Source organism: Danio rerio, chromosome 7, assembly GCF_052040795.2.
Source record: "Danio rerio strain M-AB ecotype USA chromosome 7, GRCz13ab, whole genome shotgun sequence".
Lineage (NCBI taxonomy): Eukaryota > Metazoa > Chordata > Actinopteri > Cypriniformes > Danionidae > Danio > Danio rerio.
The window spans coordinates 72342839-72367314 of NC_141027.1; the positions used below are offsets into that span (position 1 = coordinate 72342839).

Consider the following 24476-nt stretch of genomic DNA (forward strand, 5'->3'; position numbering starts at 1 on the left):
GCAAGCAGCAACTGGCAGCCAGTGCAAACGGATGAGTTTTTAGGTTCATTAAAGACCACTCGTGCTGCTGCGTTCTGAAGCATCTGAAGAGGCTTGATAGAGTTAGCTGGAAGCCCGGCTAGTGGAGAGTTGACCTTTTGAGTTTCATTTGTTGAACACTTTTAAGTTAGTGTGAGTTAACATGACCTAGCATTATTTATTTGTAATATACTTTTAAAATCTTTTTTGTTATATTATTTTGTTTTATCTATTGAGTTATTGTATCGCTATATAATTTTTAATATACTTTTCATTTTTGTATATCTCTGGTATTGTTCTGTATGTATCGTTCTTGCATTAATAAAAAAAAAAAAACTAACAAAAAAAACTAACTAGTACTGTGAGTATTTTTTTTTTTTAAGAGAACTTTGTACTTTTCCCTAATATTAGTATTATTTACTAAAATTTGTATTATTTTAGCAGTGTAGTGGTATTTTTAATTGAGAAAAAAAAACATTTCACAAGCACTTTTAGTGCAGGTTTATTATATTACTAATATATGATTAATTAATTATTTTACTAATTATTATTAATTGTTTTTATTTGTATAAATTTCTATGCAATTTTTTTATGGGTTGCTGAGAATACATTTCAGGTGTTCAGTACGTTGCGTGCCAGTCTTAAAAATATAAATAGGTGCTGGAAAAAAGTGCTTAAGTCCTTGATTTTTGTTAGGCTGTACCTGTATGAACCCTGTTAACAGGGTCGGAGCAAGCTGAACTGCCGCTCTAGGCAGAAGACGATCACGCCGCCCTCAACCCCAATGTGAAAACAAAAGTGACCAGTTATGAAAATGAAGTGAGGTGTCGCGGACCTCTATTCTGCCGTCCTATGCGCAGATATAACTGAGGACGCGCGGGTGCTGAGGGAGGTAAGGGAGGTGTCGCGGACGCTGCCCTCTCTATTTTGCCGTCCTATGCGCAGATATAACTGAGGACGCGCGGGTGCTAAGGGAGGTAAGGGAGGTGTCGCGGACGCTGCCCTCTCTATTCTGCCGTCCTATGCGCGGATATAACTGAGGACACGCGGGTGCTCAGGGAGGGAGGGAGGTGTCGTGGACGCTGCCCTCTCTATTCTGTTGCCTATGCGCGAATATAACTGAGGACGCGGGTGGTGAGGGAGGTGTCGCGGACATAACTGAGGACGCGGGTGGTAAGGGAGGTGTCGCGGACGCCGCCCTCTCTATACTGCCGCCCTAGGTGGCCGCCAAGGTCGCCTCTATGGACGCGCCGGCCCTGCCTGTTAATATTATTACTAACTTCAAAACATTATTAATTCTGGTTTAATAGCGAGCGAGCGAGTGTGAGGGATTTGTGGCTATTGCTTATTTATTAATTACAATTATCATTGGCATCAACAGCATGAAAGCATGCATCCATTCTGCTTTGTATTAACGGTTCAGGCTGGTGGTGCTGGTGTAATAGTGTGGGGGATATTTTCTTGCCACACTTTGGGCCCATTAGTATCAATTGAGCAACGTGTCAACGCCACAGCCTACCTGAGTAATGTTGCAGACCATGTCCATTCAATTATTTTATAAAATTGGCAAATATAATTACAATTAAAGCTGTTTTGACTTGATTAGTAGTGGACAAGTTTGAACAATTACTAATCGATCATTCATGCATATGCTTCATTTATACTGTCTTTTCAAGGTGCTGCAAACCCTTATACTGAAGCTAACTACAAGCCGGCCTTTTTATCAGACGATGAGCTGAAGCACTTAATTTTAAAGGTGGGTGATCTTAAAATGGGATGTGCTGGGTGATAAACCCAGGCTGTGATTCACTGATGATTCACTCTTGTTCTCAGGCTGCTGATGGTTTTCTCTTCGTTGTGGGCTGCGATCGGGGGAAGATCCTTTTTGTCTCAGAGTCTGTCTACAAAATTCTAAATTACAGTCAGGTAAATACTACGTCATGATATGATGCATATACAGTTGAAGTCTGAATTATTAGCCCTCTAGAATTATTAGCCCCCCCTGTATATTTTTTCCCCAATTTCTGTTTAACGAAAATATTTTTTCAACACATTTCTAAACATAATAGTTTTTATAACTCATTTCTAATAACTGATTTATTTTGTCTTTGTCATGATGACAGTAGATAATATTTGACTATTTATTTTTCAAGACACTAGTATACAGCTTAAAGTGACCTAAAGTTAATTAGGTTAACTAGGTAGGTTAGGGTAATTAGGCAAATCGTCTTAACGATGGTTTGTTCTGTAGACAATTGAAAAAAATCTTGCCTAAGGGGGCTAATAATATGGACCTAAAATTATTTTAAAAAAAAACTGCTTTCATTCTAGCCGAAATAAAAAAGACTTATTTTTAGAAGAAAAAATATTATAGGAAATACTGTGGAAAATGACTTGCTCCCTTTTTCATTTGGGAAATATTTTTAAAACAATTATATAAACTCGCTGAAGGGCTAATAACATTGACTTCAACTGTATAAATCAGCAGACAGTGTTGTGACTCACCATCTGTTTTCTCTCCGTCTTACAGAATGACCTGATTGGCCAGAGTTTGTTCGATTATTTGCATCCTAAAGATATTGCAAAAGTCAAAGAGCAGCTTTCATCATCTGATACAGCTCCACGCGAGAGACTCATCGATGCTAAAAGTTAGTATATGCCTCTGATTTGTGGTTATAACAAAGCTCATCCTGATTTTACCAAGTGGCTGATCCTGAGTCCAATATTCTGCATGATATACCTAGAACATCTACACTGGAAAAAAATGCTCTTCTTTAGTCTCGTTTCTTGTTCAAATGTACAAAAATGCTTAATATTGTCTTGTTTTTAGAAACAAAACGCTGAGTTTTTTCTTAAAACAAGCGATATTCTCGTCAAAATGAAAACATGATTATTTTGCTAACAACATTTTACAGATTATTTTGCTTGTTTTAAGAAAAAACTCACTTCATTTTGGCATATTATTTCCTAAAACAAAGCAATATGTTTTCCTTATCTAGAAAATGCTTCTTCATTTAAGCCTTTTCAGATATTTGCACTAGAAACAACAAAAAGTTCAAGTAACAAAAGCTTTTTCTGCAGTGTACTGCCTCATATGCATATGCATAACAAGGAAAAACAGTATGCGCTCTTAAAATTGGCTTCACTTAGATGTTCTGTTGGTATCACAGTCTAAAGCTTAAAAATCTGAATCTATAACCATTATGCAATGTGCAATTTTATTTATTTTTTGTTATTAGTATTGACTTTCTCCATCAAGTGTCACGTTCTCCACAATGGCCTTTCTGAAAAAAAAAAAACGCCATTCCTTTTTTTTTTTTTTTTTTTTTACTAGCAAATAAATTATTTTGAAGCCTATAGTGGAAGTAATGGAAGTGGAAGTTTAGAGCTACACCATCTCAGTTTTGTTTGAGTACTACATGACTATGCTGGTTCACTAACTAGACAAGCACTATACTAGCACTATATCAGCTTTAGACATCTTTAAACTTACCGGGGCCAACATGGAATTCATACCAACTTTTTAAAATATCCAAAAAATACTAGAACAGCTTCATACTGTATATTCAGCTGACTTGTGTACTAAAATTATTCCAAATGATTAGTGTTTGAAGTTTAAGACTGTTTAAATACAGAGAAATAAGCAGTTTCAGCTAGCAACATAGATCATGGGATACATAATACATCCCCTAGAAAATAATAATAACCTTTATTTAACCAGGCCTGGCCAAGAGGCAACATGAAAAGCAGATGCAGTACAAAGCAGTAGGGACACAATACAATAACAATTTCACAAATGCAGATAATAACATATAAAACCAACAAAAAACTAAAAACAAGCACAATGATCTTGAACTATTGACTGAATTGCATTTTTCAAAGATGATAGTGGAATGAAAGTGTTGAGCTTTCCAAGCATCAGCAGCAGAAAACTGAAAAGTAGCGACCAAATGAAGTGAGAACTTTGGGGATGTAAAGGTTAATGAAATTAGAGCGCAGATTTTGATGTGTTTCCTGAATGTTAAGAAGTGACTAAATATTAGGGATGTAACGGTATCAGAATTTCACGGTACGGTAATACCTCGGTATGAATGTCACGGTACGGTATTTATTGAATCATTTACAGGAAAAAACAAAACTTATGAAAATACTCCAAAAAAGTGCCAAAAGTGTCAATGACATACAAATTAGCCATCTATCTGTAAGCTTTGAAACAGGAACTTCAATTTTAATAACAAAAAATTATTAAAACATGTAAAAAAATAAAGTTTTAATTTAGTAGTGTTGAAAACTCATCACATTCAACATTTAATCACTCACTCACTTAGATAGAGATGGGTTTAAAGGAAAATTATCATATAAATATAATCTGGTAAAAGCTGGTATCTCTGGGCATTTACAATGTCCCCTGCAACAGAAAAAAACCCTCTCATTTGGGACTGAGGTTTCTGGGACAGAGAGATATAACTTGGCCCAGGTTGACAGCAGTGGGTAACGTTGTGCATTGTCTTTCCCCCACTTGAGTGGACAAGCCATGAGTGAGATAGAGGTCTCATGTCTGTATCAATATGAACAGTGTGCTGTGTCACACCCTCCGTCCCGCCCTTCAGTAGGTGCGCGACAACACCGCTCTTGAGTATGCGCGCTCAACCCCCCCTCCCCGCTTTACAGTGCGCGCGCGACAACACAGCTGATCAGAACGCGCGCGATAACACAGCTGATCAGAACACGCGCGACAACACCGCTATTCAGTACGCGTGCAGCGACAACACCCGCTTCAGGTTTGATCATTTCCAGCTCTTTTTGATGCCCGCTTCTAGCAGCACACTCCATTTCCGCATTACTGTATCTGTAGCGACAACAGACCGCAAGGACTGATGGGAATTGTAGTTTCCGCTACCTCCCGTTCGCTTCATTCGCCTGAGCAAATTTTCTCAGAAGACCTATAATTTTACCGAGTCATGCGACTAAGGTAATATCGAAAAAAATGAATATTGCGGTATGACGGTATTTACAATACCGTTACACCCCTACTAAATATAGTGGCGTTCTGCCAATAAGAGTTTTGTAAATGAACAGACACCAATGAATTTGTTTATGTGATTGAAGAGAGAGCCAATTCAGTGAAGAATACAGTTGACAGTAGCTATGTTTCCATCCACCTATTTTATGCGCATTTTGCTAATGCGCATAAAAAAAAACAGTTGATGGAAATGCCATGATGCGCATAAATTTTGAAAATGCGCATAAAAAACTTATGCGGCTAACTGGGTAGGATAAACTTTTTATTCGATAAGAAAAGATGCGCATAAACTGCCATGGAAACACTTTTACCGCACAAACTCCAGCATGCGCATTAAAAAAGGTCATGTGATTTTGTTAAAAGAGATCATGTGATGCTTAAAATGTGTGTGAATGGATAAAACGTCAGGCTGAGCACATTATAAAACATCTGAAATGTTGTTTTGGTCATTATAAAACGCCTTACCATTTGCATTATTATTGTTATTATATTATTAATGACCTCCAGAATCAAGAGCGCCTGTGCTCCGCGTCTGACACCTTTAAACGCCACTGCGCGCTCACTGCTTGTCAGGATTGTTTTCTGAGGCGCATTCATTTAAAAAAGATTGATGCAGCTTCTCCTACTGCAGCAAATGCAGTTTTTACTGTTGATATTTGGCGCCAGTTAATCAGGAAGTGACGATTTTGTTCGCTTTGACTCGTTGGATGGAAACGCTGCTTCATTCGCACAACTTTTATGCAATAATCCAGTTTTGCGCATAAAGTTTATTCGCATTTTTGGATGGAAACATAGCTAGTGATGAGTATTAAATGGTGCACCAGTAACAAAACGAATTGCTGCATGATAAATAACAAAATACTAAATTTGCTTTAATATGTTTATTTTATTAGACTGCCCAGAGCAGCATTATAACAAAACCATAACATGTATTTAGTGTGATAAATTTTAGATTTACTCGACTTCAAACCATCATAATATTAAGTTTTTAATACTTTTAGCTCATCCATAAACGTGTTTTAGCAACTACTTTGATTCCACACTCAGTCACAGCTTCATCAAACTATGCCTTTAGCTACGTCCCAAATCGCATACTTATGCAATATTCTACGCCATTTTGTTGTATAAATAGTGTAAGTAGTGCGTTCACACTGAAAACTCTAAAAATGATAAGTGCACTTTAATTAGGCATATGATGCACTCATTGGACTGGTAAAATGAAGTGTGGAATGTTGGATACTTCACACACTCAACGACCGCTGCTTTGCTCACATAGCGGAAGGGGCGGAGCTATCAGCCGCACATGTTGAATTACTTTATTTAGTTTGGATTGTAATTGCAAAATTCTCCTATGAAAGTGATTATAGCGCCTCCCGATGGAGAATGCGGTAATACTCACGGCAGGTATTATTTGGTACTTTGTTAATTTATTTCACTAATTTAGCAACCGCCAAACGTCATCTGGGAGACGGGTTGAAATTTCGCTCATTAAAAAAACGTTAGTGTTCCATTTGGGACAACACTAAATACAAATACTATACTGTTGAGTGTGTAAGTGCATAAGTACTTAGTGCATGAGAGTATAGTGTGCCAATTGGGACGCAGCTTTAGTTTGTAATGAATGCGCACCCTCTAGTGGTAGAAATGAGAAACTCTGCCTTGAAAAATATGCTCCAAAAAAGTTGTATAGTTTAACCCAGGCTTTCATTATGTACATTTAAAACATTGTGGCAGTTTTTGAAAGGATTTGCATTGTTATGTTCTCAGCCGGGCTGCCGGTCAGAACAGACATCGCACCTAGTCCCTCCAGACTGTGCTCAGGGGCCCGACGCTCCTTCTTCTGCAGAATGAAGTGCAACAGGTCTATGGTCAAAATGGAGGACAAGGATTTTCCCTCGACTTGCTCCAAAAAGAAAGGTAAATCAGTTCATTAGTTTATTTACTTATTTATAAATATGGCCAAGCTACAAAAGTGCATCTGTTATATATTATATCATATTATATTGTATTATATTATATTATATTATATTATATTATATTATATTATATTATATTATATTATATTATATTTAGCGCTGTCAAATTTAACGCATTAACGCATGTGATTAATTTTAAATAATTAACGCGTTAAAAAAAATTAACGCAATTAACGCAGTTAAGGTTTTTTACTTCCTGTTGTGGTGGATGTGTGTTTAACATGCAATAAATGTGGATAAGACCAAGGAAGCACTTTTTGAAGGCAAGTTCCAGTATAAAACAATTAGTCGCATCACCAGGCTCTCCAAAGTTTCATGCAATTTCGGGTGTTTCAATTTTAACTTTCGACTTCTGTTGTAAGTTGATACCGCATGGCGAACAGAAAGAAAATACTCTGCATTTCGTGACTCTGTGTTCCTTAAAGGTAAGGTTCCTTTTAAGGCTACACGGTAGAATTTTAATAAGAGTGTAATCTTCATATTAAAATCGGAGTATTGGTGTCTTATGTGAATGTACTCAGAACGTCTCTGGTGAAGTCGTGAGCTGTCAAAGACAGGGCATTACTCTGCCTTTCAGCATGAGCCCTCCAAGTTTAGCGCGTTTCCTCATTAAATGCAACGAAAGCGTATGCTTCGCGTTGTTGTGTCAGAATCCTTGTGAAATACAGTAATACTTTAGGATGCTTAGTTTAAGCAAATTTGATGAACGTGATCATGCGTGTTGAATTTGAGGGGAGTCGCTCCAGTATGGAAGGCCGTTGGGGCCAAAACGTCTGCAGCGCGTTGTGTGTGTGTCTGTGTGTGTGTGTCTGTGTCAGGCCCGTTGAGGGGTGTAGGGTGGAGTGAGCGACATATCTGAGTAGGGGTGAGAGGGGTGTGCAATGTATTTAACTACCAGTTTGCAAGAAATTGTCAATCATTTGCGGGCATTTGGGAGTCTCTGTGCACTTGCGGGATACTCCTAGTCTTATCAACTGGATGAATGTAAAGGAGGATTAAGCAAAATAGTTTCTACTCTATAATTGATGTTTTCAACTCACAGCAATAAAACTTTACAATGAGTGCAACAGTTTGTATTCTATAGTTTATTATTATAATTTTTCATTTTCCATATCTGCAATTCCTGTATTTTGGCATTTTTTTGCAGTCCACTTAGAATCCAACATGGAAATCAATGTTTTCTTTATTGGCATTGATTGTTTTGAAATTTAAATATCATTAACATGCCTGTGTTTTAATTTCTTTAATAAATATGGCTGTCAACCCAGGATCTTGATGGTTTATTGTGGGTATGTTGTTTACATGAAGAAATCTGTTACAAGTTAAACAAAAATTCTATTAAACAATTATATTTTGAATTTTAATTCTAATAAACAATTATATTTTGAATTTAAATAGTTTTTTTCTTGTGTTTACATTAATTTTACATTTAAATAGCCAAAATTAAAAGTTTCAGTATTTTAAATTCGATTAATCGCGATTAATTAAAAAAAAAAAGATGCGATTAATTAGTTTTTTTTTTTTTAATCGATTGACAGCACTAATTATATTTTATTATTCATTCATTCATTTTCTATCCGGCTTAGTCCCTTTATTAATCTGGGGTCGCCACAGCGGAATGATCCGCCAACTTATCCAGCATATGTTTTACGCAGCGGATGCCCTTCCATCTGCAACCCATCTCTGGGAAACATCTATACACACTAAACCCTGGTTTATAATTCTGCGTCAAGTGATCGGTGTGACCCATGGCTCAAGCAACGCGCGTAGCTGTGCATTCATACTTTTGCTGCTGTTTCTTTTCCTCTGCAAAAACACTTCCAAAACACTAGTTGGCAGTGAGGTGTTTATGTTCCTCTAATACCCCATTGCTCTGGATATTGTATTCTGCTCTGCTGGTGTTTTAATTAGTGAAAGAAGTAATTTTTCTAAATATTGCTTTCTTCTTCCTACAGCTGATCGCAAGAGCTTCTGCACCATCCACAGCACAGGCTATCTGAAGAGCTGGCCGCCCACCAAAATGGGTTTAGATGAAGACAATGAGCCTGATAACGAAGGCTGTAATCTCAGCTGCTTAGTGGCCATTGGCCGGTTACATCCTCACATTGTCCCACAACCCGTGAATGGAGACATCCGGGTGAAGCCCACAGAGTATGTCTCACGCCACGCCATCGATGGGAAGTTTGTCTTCGTGGACCAAAGGCAAGTGGTGACCTAACATGTAACATGAAATGATGTTGATGTTTCAAGGTGCCAACACATTTTTGCTAAATTTCACAAACAAAATACAGAAAGGGGAATGTGTGCAAACAAGAAATTGATATAATTGACTGCTAGTGGATAAAAATGTTTTAATTTACAAACGTTTCACGGATATTTTTGTAGTGTCATCCTATAAGCCTCTTGGTTAAGCAGTGATGGCGGGAATTCATTTATAGCAGTATTATGTGAGTTTTTGAAAGTTGCTGTATGTAAGTTTTTGACTCATCTGAAGCATAAAAATACCATAATATGTTTGCAGATATTTAAAGAAACATGCTACATGAACATTCTTGTTTATCTGAAAAACAATTCTGAAGTCAGTTATTCTGCTCGTTAAGTGCCGGAACTGCTGTCCTTGGCTGTACTCACACTATGTACAGTTGCCTCGAACCGGGCCAAAGCACGCTTGCGCCCCCTACCGTCTTTCCCGACGGCCCGCACTCACACTACAACCGGGCCTGGGCACGCTTACATCATTGATGCTGCGCTGTTCAGTGAGAAGCGCTCTCTCACTCAGCAGCACAGTGGAGATTTCTCTAGTTATATCGTGTCAGTCGTTTGATATGCAGTGACATGCAGTCAAATATTTCGCCAAACAGTCCTTAGGGATGCTGTGACACGCAGTCAGATATTTCGCCGAACAGATCCGCCACTTTTGACGCTCATAAACAATCATAAAGCCCTCGTGCTGCAGGAATGAGGAGGTCTGCTGAAGGTGCGGAGCTGTCGTGCAGTGAGAGGTTTGCGTCTTTAATAAACTACGGCAGTTTGCGTTCATTGAACAGTAAGATTGATTAATAAATCCATATGAAACAGTCAGTTAAAGTCACGTCTCTCTTTCAGTTTCGGGCTTTGTCGCGTTTTGCATTCACACTACAAACATACCGCGCCAAAGCCCAAGTGAACCGCACTCACACTTCTTAAACGATCCGGAAAACGGGCCTGGGCACGGTTCAGATAGCATAGTGTGAGTACGCCCTTAGTTTTGGTCATTTAACCCGCCCACTGTCATTTAACCCGCCCACTGCCACTTTTATCTGAAATTATATTTCAGCACCCCGGGTTACGTTGGTGGAAAACAGGATATTTAATACATTCAGTCGTAAAGGCTCTCAAAGCATGTGCCCGTGACTAAAAATGCGATTTCTGGTGGACAGTAGCAGTAGCACGAAAGTAGCAGACCATGAAATGAGACGCAGATTTAGAGTTCCACATGAGGTGGTTATTAATTAGCAAATAACATAAATATTACAAACGTTTACATTAGGTGAGCAGGTTACACTGTAACCATAAGTCCTAACTACACGCTACGTCAGGGCCGGAGTGGGACTCCTTTTCAGCCCTGGAGTTTCAAGCCTTGGACGGGCCCACTTCAGTTCACGACTGACTATATTAAAATAACGTCATTTCCAATTCAGTTTCTAATGACACGATCACATAGTTTTCAAGGAAGCAGCTGCTTTCACTTGTTTTTCATAAATATGAGAACATTAAAGGGTAGCTAAATCTCCAACACTATTCTTTAAAACATCACATTGTCCTTTCCTGCAAAATCTGAATATATATTCTGTGCAAAATACTTTATAGGTATCCAGTCGTTTGTAACGGTGTTCACACAAAAAAATAAAAATTAAATATGTACACCAAAATGCGTAACCCAAACTGCATTATATGTCTTAACACTAAAAATGAAAAAAATAAAATAAAAATAATAATAATAATAAAAATGATAATAATAAAATGACTCAGGTGAGGTTTGAACTCGGGTTGGCGGCAGCGTAATGCAACCTGCTGACCACTGGACCACAATGGCACTGTTGTGTCAGTGCGTTTGGAATCTGCAAGACTCTAACCACAGTGCTACTTTCTATTGATGCCTTAATCTTTTTCTCCCCTTTTTAGATTTCTGATCAAGTTTTGTCAGGTTTATAAATATAGTGAATCATCTGATTTTTATTGAGCAGGTGTAATACTCTACGTACTGTGTCCCTCTCTTCATTTTTCAGTTTAGATTGTCAAACAATGAATCATTTCTTTTTAACACAGGACCTTTAAATAACCTAAAATAACGCGTTATGACCAATGCAATCGGGGATACTTTTCCAGATTCAAAATGACACAAGTCTAAGGGTGCTTTCACACCTGTGAATCGATTCAGTTGTTCCGAAACAGAGATTACAAACGTTACATTGTTGCTCTTTGCTCTTGGAGCGGTTCGCTTTCACACTGCAAAGTTTCTAATCGGACCAAAAGAGCTAAAACAAGTCACGTGTGAGTAAACTCTCCTTACATTGGTCAGAGTGTCAGGGTTTATTTTGCAACGTCCCGCTAAGCTATCAGGGGAGGTGGTGGTTTGGTGGTGTTTGACAAGGTGGACGCGATGTGTCTGAAGATTGAGGAGAGATGCGGTGGGGAGGGGTGAGAAGGGTGCGCGACGTAGCCTATTTGAGGATCGGGAGGGAGACGCAAGATTACTGGGAGATTATCACTCATTTGCGGGCATCCGGAGACTTCCTGCCCTACTCATAATTCTCTCTTTATATAGCTGGATGCCTAGTACATATCCATAAAACACAATCATATAGCGCTAGGATCGTATCGCTTTTTCACTGCAATCGATCCACTCCAGAGTTCGTTTCAATCGAGTCGGGACCACCTCATTCAAGCGATCTCGAAGCGATTGATTTGGCGCGGATCCAAGAGCGATTGGTGGTTTCACATATGCCAAACGAACCGCGCTAACTGGGCAAACGAGACCGGTTCTGAAACAAAAGTGTAGGTGTGAAAGCACCCTAAGTGTCACCCAAAAGATTATGTAAAATCACTTATTGGTTGAGATTATTTATTTTTTTTTGTCGGCTTATGGATAAAGTTTTGGGATCAAACGCTTGTTGGTGACCTTCTGACCCATCCTGATGTTAGCGTGATGCCTTATTTGATTTGGCCAGCACAATGCTGGTCAATATCCAGATATAGCCATGGAATAATGGTTTAGCTAGAAGTAGGGTCATGGCCTGGCTAGAGGCTGAAATATAGGACACACTGCGCATAATATTACTGCTCAATGCCTCGATGACAAAGCCACCTTTTGGCTTTTATGTGTTAGCAGCACCTGTGGAAGCTTCATTTCCTTTTGTATTGAAGTCGAGATGAAATGGAAATAGCAGGGGATGTTCCATATTAGAATGAATATATGACTTCAAATTCTGCTAAATTAAATAAAATCAAATGGGTTTATTCTACTTAATCTACATCTAGTTTAAGGATTAAGAAAATGACATTTCAAAATATTGGAGAAATATTGTACCATCTTTATTTAATGTAACTTAATTTGACATTTGGAAAAACAAATAACAAATCAATTAATATATTATTTATTTACATATTTTGATTAAGCTGATTGACTCTTAGTGTTTTGATATATGATTATTATTTTTTTTTGGCAAAGTATATCTTATTTGACTCATTTGACTCATTTGATTCGTTGATGACACATTTGATTCAATTATTTAAGTTTTGACTGAAGTATTAAGATTTAATAAAAGAAATTGTTATCTGCACTTATGACAACATATTTTATTTTACATTCATCACTGGGAGACGGCACGTTTCGATTAAAAGCCGATATTACTTAAAAAAAAAAAAGATTATTAAGATTTAATTATTAGATTCAAATTACCGCGATTAATCACATATCATTTAAATTAGTTTTGACATGATTTATATTTGTGTATTTTTAGATTAATTATGTATGTAACACATGGTGTACATAAAAGCAAAACAAAACAAAACTTAACTTTGTTAAATATTCAAAAATAAAGTCACATTGGTTTAACAGATGTTTAAATTATATAAGGCTTGAAACAAAGTATATTTAGGTATGGATGCATTGTTTTTTTAAAGTATATCCTAGTTGACTGCACATTTGATTTAATTAGTCAAGTGTAGACTGATTCACTGGGTAGATATTATGTCAAAACAAATTTATTTATTTTTGGATTTGGATAATTTAGCTTATTCAATTCACTCATACCACATGTCTTTGGACTGTGGGGGAAACCAGAGCACCTGGAGGAAACCCACACTAACATGGGAGAACATACAAACTCCACACAGCAATGCCAACTGACCCAGCCGGGATTCCAACCAGTGACCTTCTTGCTATGAGGCAACAGTACTAACCACTGAGCCACTGTGTCGCCGCTTCTATTATTAACTTGATATTTTGTTTCTTCATTTTATTTCCTGGTCCTCGATACAAAACAACATATTTTAAAAACTTTCAGACACCTTTAACCATTGACTTTCATAATATTACTTTTCCTTTTCTTATTATGGAAGTCAATGGTTACCGGTTTGCAACATTTTTATTTTTGATCATCCTATGCGGTTAGCTCTGACAAGTGAAGAGTGAGTAAATGACGGAATTTCCAGTTTTGGGTGAACTATGCCTTAAAAAGAAGATGTAGCCTTTTATTTGTACAGTATTGAATTGCTCTGTATGTGACGGATGCCTTATTTCATTTTAGGGCCACAGCCATTCTTGCTTATCTACCTCAAGAGCTTCTGGGCACGTCTTTCTATGAGTATTTCCATCAGGATGACATCGGGCATCTCGCTGAATGCCATAGACAAGGTGAAATAACACAGTCCTGAATAGAGAAGGCTCATATTTTTCCCCAATACTTGTTTAGCAGAAAGAAGATTATTTTCAACACATTTCTAAAGATAATAGTTTTAATAACTCATTTCTATTAACAGATTTATTTGATCTTTGTCATGATGACAGTAAATAATATTTGACTTGATATTTTTCAAGATACTAGTATTCAGCTTAAAGTGACATTTAAAGGCTTAACTAGGTTAACTTGGCAAGTTAATTACACAAGTACTGATGGTTTGTTCTGTGGAGAATCTAAATAAATATTCTTCAGGAGGGCTAATACAGGGTATCTGTAGAGTCTTAAAAAGTCTTAAATCTCAAAAGCTTTAGTCCTTAGAAAGTCTTAAATCTACTGAAATGTTGCGTTGCAGGTCTTAAATCTTTCTTCATTTTCCTTTGTTTTTTCCTTTTCCTTTTCCTCATGTATAGCTACCCAAGCTGGACAATAACACCTATACAATCACCAACAATCCCAATCTCAATAAAATGTTTTGTTTAAAACGAGCATTTAATTACTTTCCTCACAGTAACATTTGCTTTAAAGTTCTCCATTTATTTACTGCTGAGGATACTGACCTGACCTATATATATTTTTATTATTAAAGTATAATTATTGTAGACTGAAGTAATTGGCAGCTATATATGGTTCTGTTTTTGGTAAGGGTTATAGGGTTTGTGAATGGATATATTTAAAAACTGCTAAAACAAAATTATTATTGTGTTATTAAATGTATTAAATTAGAATCATTTTTGATAGGGCAAAGTGGAAATCTTTTCTCACTGGGAGATTCGAAAAAAATCCTTAGCATTTAGCCCTGTATAAGTCTAAAATTTCATTCATGGTGGTTTTAAAAAGTCTTAAATTTAACTTATGCCTAGTTCAGACTGCGTGATTTAAGCCCCGATTTTGGCTCGCCGACAGGTTTTGAGAAATCGCAGACAAATGCCTGAAATCACAGGCAAATCGCTGCTCGTGCACGTGAGTGACAATCACACAGTATGAACTATCAAAGACGTGATCTGAGAGAATCGCCGATGAGTCGCCGATGCCTGCGAGATATTTGGCATGCTGAATATCTGGAGCTGTCGGCGATTCAAATCATACCGTGTGAATTGAGTTTTGACTGAAAATAACATCAGCGATCGCCTACAGCCAATGAGAGAGCAGCATTCACTTGTGTGTGCGTGTGTGTATACCTGCTGCAGGCTAGCGGGAGGCTGGGCGAGAAGTTAAAAGCGCTCTTTTCGGTTTATTTGGACCCACGAAATGGAGGAAAAACTAGTGGAGGTTTGACAGGACTGAGGAGCAACCGTGTCTGTTTGACGTTTCATACAGAAATTAGTTTATTATCAACGTTGAGGAGAAATGGCTAATTCCCTTTAAACCCAGGTGAGCAAACATGTACATGTTCTACCCCATTAAAGGCTTCTTTCTCATTGTGTAGTTAATAACAAAAGATATGCTACGTGTTTTTGACTGTGAGACAGAGTTTGGACGAAGTTGTCGGCGATTCTTCCAATAGTAGTCATGCAATGTGAAAGTCCCTGTCGCCGATCCATCTTGCAGTGTAAACAAAGCAGCAACAAAACGCTAGTCCAGTGTGAAAACATCTATGACACGACTACTTTGAAAATCATGCAGTCTGAACTCGGCATTAGTGAAACCTGCAGAAACTCTGTTATAATATGGCCATGAAAAATTCAAAAACGCTTTCATTTTAGCTGAAATAAAACCAATTTCTTTCTCCAGAAGAAAAAATACTATAGGAAATACTGTGAAAACATTCTTGTGCTGTTAAACATCATTTGGGAAATATTTAAAAAGAGGGCCAATAATTCTGATGTCAACTGCATATCAATAGCTCATCTGATGATAGGCTCTTTATTTCTCTGTTCGCAGTCCTACAAATGAGAGAGAAGATCAACACTCACTGTTACAAGTTCAAGATTAAAGATGGCTCTTTTATAACTTTAAGAAGTCGCTGGTTCAGTTTCATGAACCCTTGGACCAAAGAAGTAGAATACATCGTGTCTACCAATACAGTCGTCTCGTAAGTGCTCCAGATGAAACAGGATGCTGTGTTGTTCTATGATGGCGTATTGACAGAAATGGCTGTGTTTTTTATTGTCAGGGGCAGTTCGGTTGATGGAGCGGAGCCTGGTTTTCCTCAGCTCTCTGCCTCCCCCCAGAGTATGGACAGTGTTCTTACAGCTGCTGACGGTGGGTGGATTTTATTCACTCTTAAAGGGGGCCTTTTATGCAAAAAAATCACTTTTATAAGGGGTTTAAACCCAGTTGTGTGGCAAGAGTGTGTGACTATCACCAGTTTCAAATAGTAAAAAATAATTCATTCTATTTTGTATACTCACACTTGATAAAAGCAGTCTGCAGAAACACTTTGATTGACATTCTCCCTTTGTCTCCCTAAGGCCCGCCCATTAGTGATGATCTCACCCTCATTAGCATAAACAACCCTGAGTGAGAAGCAGCCATTCGCCATTCGAGTTTTGAATCTGCCACTATGCTGATGCATAGGCGTTTGTAGCTCCGCCCCCTTTTGAAATGAGCACAATCTCATTTGAATTTAAAGCAACGGTCACCAAAATGGCACAACTGGGATCAAAGCTTCAGTTTCAAAGAGTTCTAAAACATTATCTTTGGTATTTTGAGCTGAAACTTTAGATACACACATTTGAGACGTATCTTACATGTTGTTTAAGGGGGCATAATAGGACCCCTTTAACACAAATTACATCGTAGTGACTGCTGAATACCGGCTCTGGTCATTTCTGTGCACAATGTCACAGCCAATCAGTACACATCTTTGAGCATATATAATCAGGATTCCGCTTAGTGCTAGACAGATATTAAAGAACTAACTGTACTGACTTTAATATTCAAAGCATTATATAATGTAACCCCGCCAGTCTTACGCCACCCAACCTGCTCCGAGCTGGTATTGAACCGGCGACTTTTCGCATGGGAGTTGGTTGCTCTAACAAGTTAAGGGCCTACTCACACTATGCCATCCGTACCGTGCCCAGGCCCGTTTCCCGGATCGTTTGAGAAGTGTGAGTGCGCTGAATCGGGCTCAAGCACGGTTCACTTGGCCGGCCCTGGCCCGGTTGGAAGAGGTGTGCCTGAGCGCGGTACACTTGGGCTTTGGCGCGGTACGCTTGTGTGTGAGCGCGAAACGCGCCAAAGCCCGAAACCGAAAGCGAGACGTGACTTATGGGACTGTTTGATATGGATTTATTAATCATTCTTACAGTTCAGTGATCGCAAACTGCCGTAGTTTATTAAAGACGCAAACCTCTCACAGCACGCCAGCTGCGCGCCTTCAGCAGACCTCCTCATTCCTGCAGCACGAGAGCTTTGATTGTTTATGAGCACCAAAAGTGGCGGATCTGTTCGCTAAAATATCTGACTGTGTCCCCGCATCCCTAAGGACTGTTTGGCGAAATATTTGACTGCATAACAAACGACTGAAAGGATATAACTCGAGAAATCTCCACTGTGCTGCTGAGTGAGAGCGTATGGCAAGCCGTTTTAACATTTAAACCTTGTTCTGACTAGCCATAAATATATTTAGAGATATAATTATATATTTTGACAAGTCATTATTATAATTCGACTTGTCAGAATGACAATTAGAGATATCTGCAATTACAATTGTACTAGTACGAAATCAGATTGGAGATATCTGCAAATATATTATGACTAGTCATATTCCTCCCTTGACTTCCATTAAAAAATATTTGCAGATATCTCTGAGTTTTGACTCGTCAAAAATCCAATTCAAGATATTTACAACTGTAATTCGACTATTAGTAAATTAATTAAAGATATCTTCAAATATATTTGTAATTATCTCTAAATATTACGAATTAAAGACATCTCCAAATGTATGACTAGTAAAAACTCAGTTAGAGATATCTCTAATTACAATTGTGACTAGTCAAAACTCAGTTAGAGATATCTGCAAATATTTTTCAATGGAAGTCAATGGAGGAATATGACTAGTCATAATATATTTGCAGATATCTCCAATCTGATTTCGTACTAGTACAATTGCAATTGTAGATATCTCTAATTGTTATTCTGACTAGTCGAATTATAATTATGACTAGTCAAAATATAATTAGAGATATCTCTAAATATATTTATGGAGTCAGAACAAAGATTTAAATGCTAAAAAGGCTTGCCATAGAGAGCGCTTCTGAACAGCGCAGCAGCGATGACGTAAGCGTGCCGAGGCCCGATATGGTGTGAGCGCGGGCCGTCGGGGGAGACGGGAGGGGGGACAAGCGTGCTTTGGCCCGGTTCGAGGCAACTGTACCTAGTGTGAGTACGGCCTAAGTTAATTGGCTAATCCAAATCAGCACCATAGACATGCTCATAGTAAGTAGTTATCTTTTAAGAGCAACCACTATCTGTTCATTAGCTACTACAGCAGGGGAGTTCTCGAGATCTACCTGAGCTCAAACCCCCCTCTCCCCCTGCAAACAGGAGGGAGCCCCGGGCTTGAGGATCTTATGAGCTCAGGGCTCTCTCCCGGGACAAGCTTTATAATCAATCATAAGCCAAGTGTGAACTCTTGAAATAAAAGTCTCTGCAACTTCCAAATCACACTGACTTTAAATGACGTGATGTGAATCCAGCATAACAGGGTTTTTTCATGATGTCGCTCTGCAGGCTCAGGGAAAACCGTTCCTGGACTCCCCGGAGGCACAAGAGCAGGAGCAGGGAAGATCGGCCGCATGATCGCAGAAGAAGTGATGGAGATTCACAGGTAAGAATGATCAGGTTACAGTTTTATTAGACTCTTAAATCGTGATTCCGTTGACGTCTCATGTGGTTTAATGCTCTAACCTGACAGGATACGAGGCTCGTCGCCCTCTAGCTGTGGCTCAAGCCCGCTGAATATCTCCAACAGCACACCTCCTCCCGACACCTCCTCACCAGCTGCCAGAAAGGTAACGCTTCTGCTCCATTCTCCAATCTAAGTTAATGACTTTAATGAAAAATAAAGCTATTCAAGTGATCTGGTGAAATTGTAGCTGTATCACAATATACAGTGGGAAGTCAGAATTATTAGCCATAAGGTCCAGCCAGTTAGTCCAATGACAGTGTCTACTGGTGGGCGAAGGTTACCTGCATGTTCGGTCTTTCCAGTGCACAATGTTGATTTACTTTAAATGTAACTCATATCTGACTCCAATTTTAGTATGAGGTGGTTTAGAATATTTATATATTTATCCTTGTTTTATCTGACTCCAATTATAAAACATTGATGAGATTATTTTGTTTTTTTTAATAATACATTAGATTAAGATTAAATATTTTCTTCGGTTTGTTATTGTATATTATTCTCGTTCATTTGGATTCCTATAACATCCTGAGTCTTGTACCGGCCGAGTATACAATCTCAAACACAAGCATGTCAGTCTTGGTCACTAAACAGTTTACGATTTACCGCTATCCTAAAATGGCAGAACTCTACTTACTCAGATTAGTCCCCATAGAGCTGCTATCTGCTAAATCAAACAGAGCTATTTAGTCATGCTATGATCAGTACTATAGAATTAAGCAGACCGATTTACTTAAACTATTAATAACTTTGAGTTATCACTATATGATTCAAATAGTATTATAAGTTTAGAGATGAAGGTCTATCCCCTTAGATAGCCTTTTACAGTCTAAGGGTGCTTTCACACCTGCCTTGTTTAGTTGGATTGAATCGCACTAGAGTTCGTTTTCCCTTTTGGTGCGGTTCGTTTGGGCAGGTGAGAATGCAGCAATTGTACTCGAGTGCGCACCAAAAGCGACCAAATAAGCGCACCGAGACCTGCTTGAAGAGGTGGTCTCGGTACGCTTTCAAACGAACCCTGGAGCGGTTCGTTTGTGGTGAGAACATGATCCGTACTAAAACAGGTCCAACCGCAAAAAGTACTGCGCCTTTTGGACTAATCCAGCTGCCGTAGGCCGATGCGCTGTGCATTATGGGATATGGAGGAACAATATTTGTTGACAGCGCTTTACCAACAGAGAGAGAGAGAGAGGAAAACATTACCTGGTGGATCGTTGGTAATATTTCCGCAAGATGACCATGTCGCAGTTTAGCTAAATTAATTTACGCCGCCTCCTGTGAACGAGTGACGAGCGATGCATTAGAACACTGTTTTACAGCCGTGGCCGCGCTTCATTCTCGAAATATATTGTTTGTCTAAAGCAGGCATACAATCGGTCAGCGCAGTCGTCCCTCTAAAATAAAAACGACATTTTGTGTCTGCCGGTTTTGTTTACCTGCCAGAGTTCATTAGCATTTCCCGCACGTAATTTCTGACCAATCAATAAGCAATTTAGGAAATATGTTTAACAACACCCGCCCAATGAGAGATGGGAATTTTGTCAGATGACTGCATTTTGATTCGTTCCAACTGGTTCAGACCAAAGCCAGCAGTGTGGTGTGAAAACGACCCAAAGACAGCAGAAAATGCAACAATGTATCATTTATTGCCCTTGGTCCGGACCAAATGAAGCGAACTACAGATGTAAAAGCACCCTAAGTATACAAGCATTAATGTCAATGTATTAGTCGGAGCTCTAAGAACATTGTATAGCGTGCCACGCTGCTCCATCTATAGTGTTTTAGTCTGTTACTAACCTGTACAGGGGCTTGTGGTGTTATAGATGTTATGGGGGTTATTTTGTTATAGTTGAGAATCCTTCAACTTTATGCAAATGAAGAGCGACTTTCTTGAGAGACAGCCAATAGGAGCACGAGTAGAGCTCACGTAAGCCTCTCTCAGCTCGCTTAGGGGCTGGTTGTATTCTCCATGCTGTAGACCTACACAGACCTGTTTGCAGCAGGTCGCCACCCAGAGCGTCAGGCAGCTACAAAGTCGCTGCTAGTGTGAATGAGGCATTACGGCGTCAAGATTGATGAGTTTTACGATGCACAAATAAACACCGTATTCTCCATAGACTATTTTTGAAAAGAGGGCTGGGAGCACAATCTCATTTACATTTAAAGCAACAGTCGCTAAAACAGCACAGTGTGCATCAAAGCCTATAAAGGGGCCGTTTCAAAGAGTTCTAAAAAATGATTTGTGTGGTATTCTGAAGCTTAACGTACACATTTAAGGGATATCAGACTTATTTTACATCTCAGGAAAAAAAGCGGCATAATATAGCTACCCTTTAATGTATCTTCCAATTGTTTTTCTTTCTTTTTTTCTCCTAACTGCTCAAGATGTCCAATGGCGGGACTCCAGACATTCCCTCTGCAGGGCTTGGGTCAGGCCAGGACAGCATAGGATACCCATACTCAAACAGCTCCATTTTAAGTAAGCTTTAAAGATGTATTAACTATTCATTGGTCAGCATTATTTATGAAACGGCTCACAGCACGGTCTCTGGTTTACAGGTGACAATTCTCACATTGGGATCGGGGACATCATGGACGAGCCGGGCTCAAGCAGCCCCAGCAGTGATGAAGCGGCGATGGCCATCATCATGAGCCTGCTGGAGGCCGACGCAGGTCTCGGGGGACCAGTGGACTTCAGTGACCTGCCCTGGCCGCTCTGAGGGAATCATGACTCTTTCTTACTGTGTCCTGACAGGTTGCCACAGCAATGACGTTATTATGAACCTGACAATCAACATGTGCCGAAGCTGTTATTGTTGGTGATGTTACGTTTGTTTTAGTCAAGGTGTCTCAGGTAGCTCCGCCCACTTTAAACAAAGACTTCCACTTTACCCCAAAGGACTTTTCCATGATTTTCACTTACAAAAAGTTCATTTCCATGACTTTTCATCATATATTTACAATTTAGTGTCTACAGTAATCCGAATAATGGAGGTTTTGTTTATAAACGTTCCACACTGTCTTTTTCAGTTATTTCCATCATCCACACTAAAACGGGTAAAAAAAACCCCGATTTTGTTCTTATACTGCTCATGCGTACAGATGTAAGACACTTTTACCTGCGTTATATCCATCTTCCGTTAATTTACTTTGTCTCTTTGAAACGTTGCAGCAAAATGTCGCGATTGTCCGCCGCTGAATAATAGCTACCAGTAAGTCCATCGAAGAGAGGCAATACGGAGCATTTACAAACTGATGTTAATAAAGCTGACAAAACAGACAGCATTTAAAACATCTGGTTTGCGTCATCCACCATGTTAGTTAAATTGGTCACATGACTAAAATACGTCATCGTTTTTGAAAGCCTCCATTTTCACATCGCAACACGAAACCAGCATTTTCACATGAATACACTTTGGACAGCGTTTTCAAAGAGATATGTTTTCATTGCCTAAAAACCACGTCTCAGTGTGGACCGGAAGGCCAAAACGGAGAGGAAGAATATACGTTTTTTTTTAATATTGAAAACGTATAAACAGACATGACCTGTGATGAATAAAAAATAAGCTAAATTGTGTTTTACAACACATGAAATAGCAGAAACATTGGGGCAGATTTAGAGAAAGGTCAGACAAAATAAGCCATTTTAGGTCACATAAATCACATAACAAAATTTGACTTTTATTGATTTCTAAAAAAAATATATATATCCAAAGAATTGACAGGAAAAAACTACAATCCCACAAAGCATTGTGAATAATTATATACAGTTGAAGTCAGAATTACTAGCCCCCCTTTGAACTTTTTAAAAATATTTCCCAAATAAGGGTTAAAAGAGCAAGGAAATTTTCACAGTATGTCTGCTAATATTTTTTTTACTAGTGAAAGTCTTATTTGTTTTATTTAGGCTAGAATAAAAGCAGTTTTAAATTTTTAAAAAACCCTTTTAAGGTCAAAATTATAAGTCTCTTCAAGCTATATTGATTTTCGATAGTCTACAGAACAAACCATCGTTATACAATAACTTGCCTAATTATCCTAACCTGCCTAGTTAACCTAATTAATCTAGTTAAGACTTTAAATGTCACTTTAAGCTGTATAGAAGTGTCTAGAAAAATATCTAGTGAAATATTATTTACTGTCATCATGGCAAAGATAAAATAAATCAGGTAACTGACATAAGTAATTAAAACTATTATCTTTAGAAATGTGTGGAGAAAATCTTATTTCCGTTAAACAGAAATACAAGAAAAAAATAAACAGGGATGCTAATAATTCAGGGGGCTAATAATTCTGACTTCAACTATATATTATTATTTTATTAGTAACTAATATTAAAACTTCTACGACTAATAGTCATAGTAATCTACTACGATAAATATTATGTAATAATTATATCTTTTTCAAGTTTGTTGCAAAGAATTCAGGGGAAAAAATAAGGTATTTAATCTTTCATCATAAATTCAGCTACAAAACTTATGTAACAAATATTTTGAAATAGAAATGCAAAGAGATGTTTCAAAACAAATCACCAGAGCTCAAAACAAATCCAACGTTAAAAGATCCAGATAATGTTTCCCTATAAATATTAACCATGGGTATTATTATTATTATAAAATCATGTTGTTGTTGTTTTTGGTATAACGATTGCTATTTGTTTGATCGCAGTTTTACTACAAATACCATGGATGACCTGTGGTGAGTGTAACAAAAACATGTGCTGTGTCCGAAATCGCATACTTCCATACTATATAGTACGCTAAAGACAACATGCGAGCTGAGCGCTGTCTAAATTCAAATTCGAAAAACTGTATGCAAGTACCACCCAGATGACCTACTACTTCCGTCAAGATTCTGAAGTCTGATGGACACTATGCTATCCCTTTATGCTTTGCGAGATAATTCATGAATGGGAGTGAAGCGACGCAACTGACGCGGGTAGGTCATGTCATCATGACGTAGTACGTCCGAGTTCCATTAATACTACTCGCATTCATATTGTATAGAACAAACTTTTTTTAATCGGTCGAATAGAACATTCAAATGTCGTTGGCGATTTCGGACGCAGCTATGATTAATTCGTAGTTACCATTTGTGGTTTAACAATATAAAAAAGTATTTTTAATTATTATTTGTAGCAGAACCATGGGTCTTTTGTTGGTGCTCTACTCAAATGTTTAATTGGCGATCTAAAATAAATAATAATACAGACTATTTCGACTGCAACTGTTTGGGACACAGTGGTACTATAGATCTCTCGACATCGTTATCAGAGCTGGTTTTATAGACTACAGACTTCGGAAGCTTGATTTCAGCTCCACAAAACAAAGCACCACAAATACTGCTGGGCTTTATACGTTTTATAGCCACCTCAGCATTTATTTTGTGTTTGTATATATATTTTTTGGTTCGTTTTATTGTTTATTAAGAGAAATGATATGTATTGTAGTTACTCTGTATTAAAACATGTATGAATTAATTTATCTGAATGTAAAAGATTTTAATGAACTCAAAGGGCAGTGACATATTTTTTAAAATAAAAGTATTTCTCATATTGAACATTTTTGTTTGCCTCATGTCATTTTTTATCGTAAATATCACTCTTATGAATCAGGGACGACTGGAATATGAAAGCTAAAGTAGCATGGGCAGTTCGGTGGTAT

General features: G+C 38.1%; 1 protein-coding gene across 9 annotated transcripts in view; it reads left to right on the plus strand.

Moving 5' to 3' along the window:
* bmal1b (basic helix-loop-helix ARNT like 1b) overlaps positions 1-24372 on the plus strand; it is a 60331-nt gene extending 35959 nt beyond the window's left edge. For 2 of the 9 annotated variants that reach the window (XR_015494602.1, XR_015494603.1), the window contains 13 exons: positions 1695-1774; positions 1852-1944; positions 2549-2666; positions 6809-6958; positions 8973-9219; positions 13809-13915; positions 15843-15993; positions 16075-16163; positions 18639-18735; positions 18823-18919; positions 21199-21292; positions 21373-22565; positions 23094-24372. Coding sequence is in view for 3 of the 9 variants with exons in the window: in XM_087258878.1 (XP_087115004.1) it covers positions 1695-1774; positions 1852-1944; positions 2549-2666; positions 6809-6958; positions 8973-9219; positions 13809-13915; positions 15843-15993; positions 16075-16163; positions 18639-18735; positions 18823-18919; positions 21199-21292; positions 21373-21533 (1484 nt within the window). In the remaining 6 variants the exon portion in view is untranslated. 9 annotated transcript variants of the gene reach the window in all.
* Positions 24373-24476: the final 104 nt, after the last annotated feature.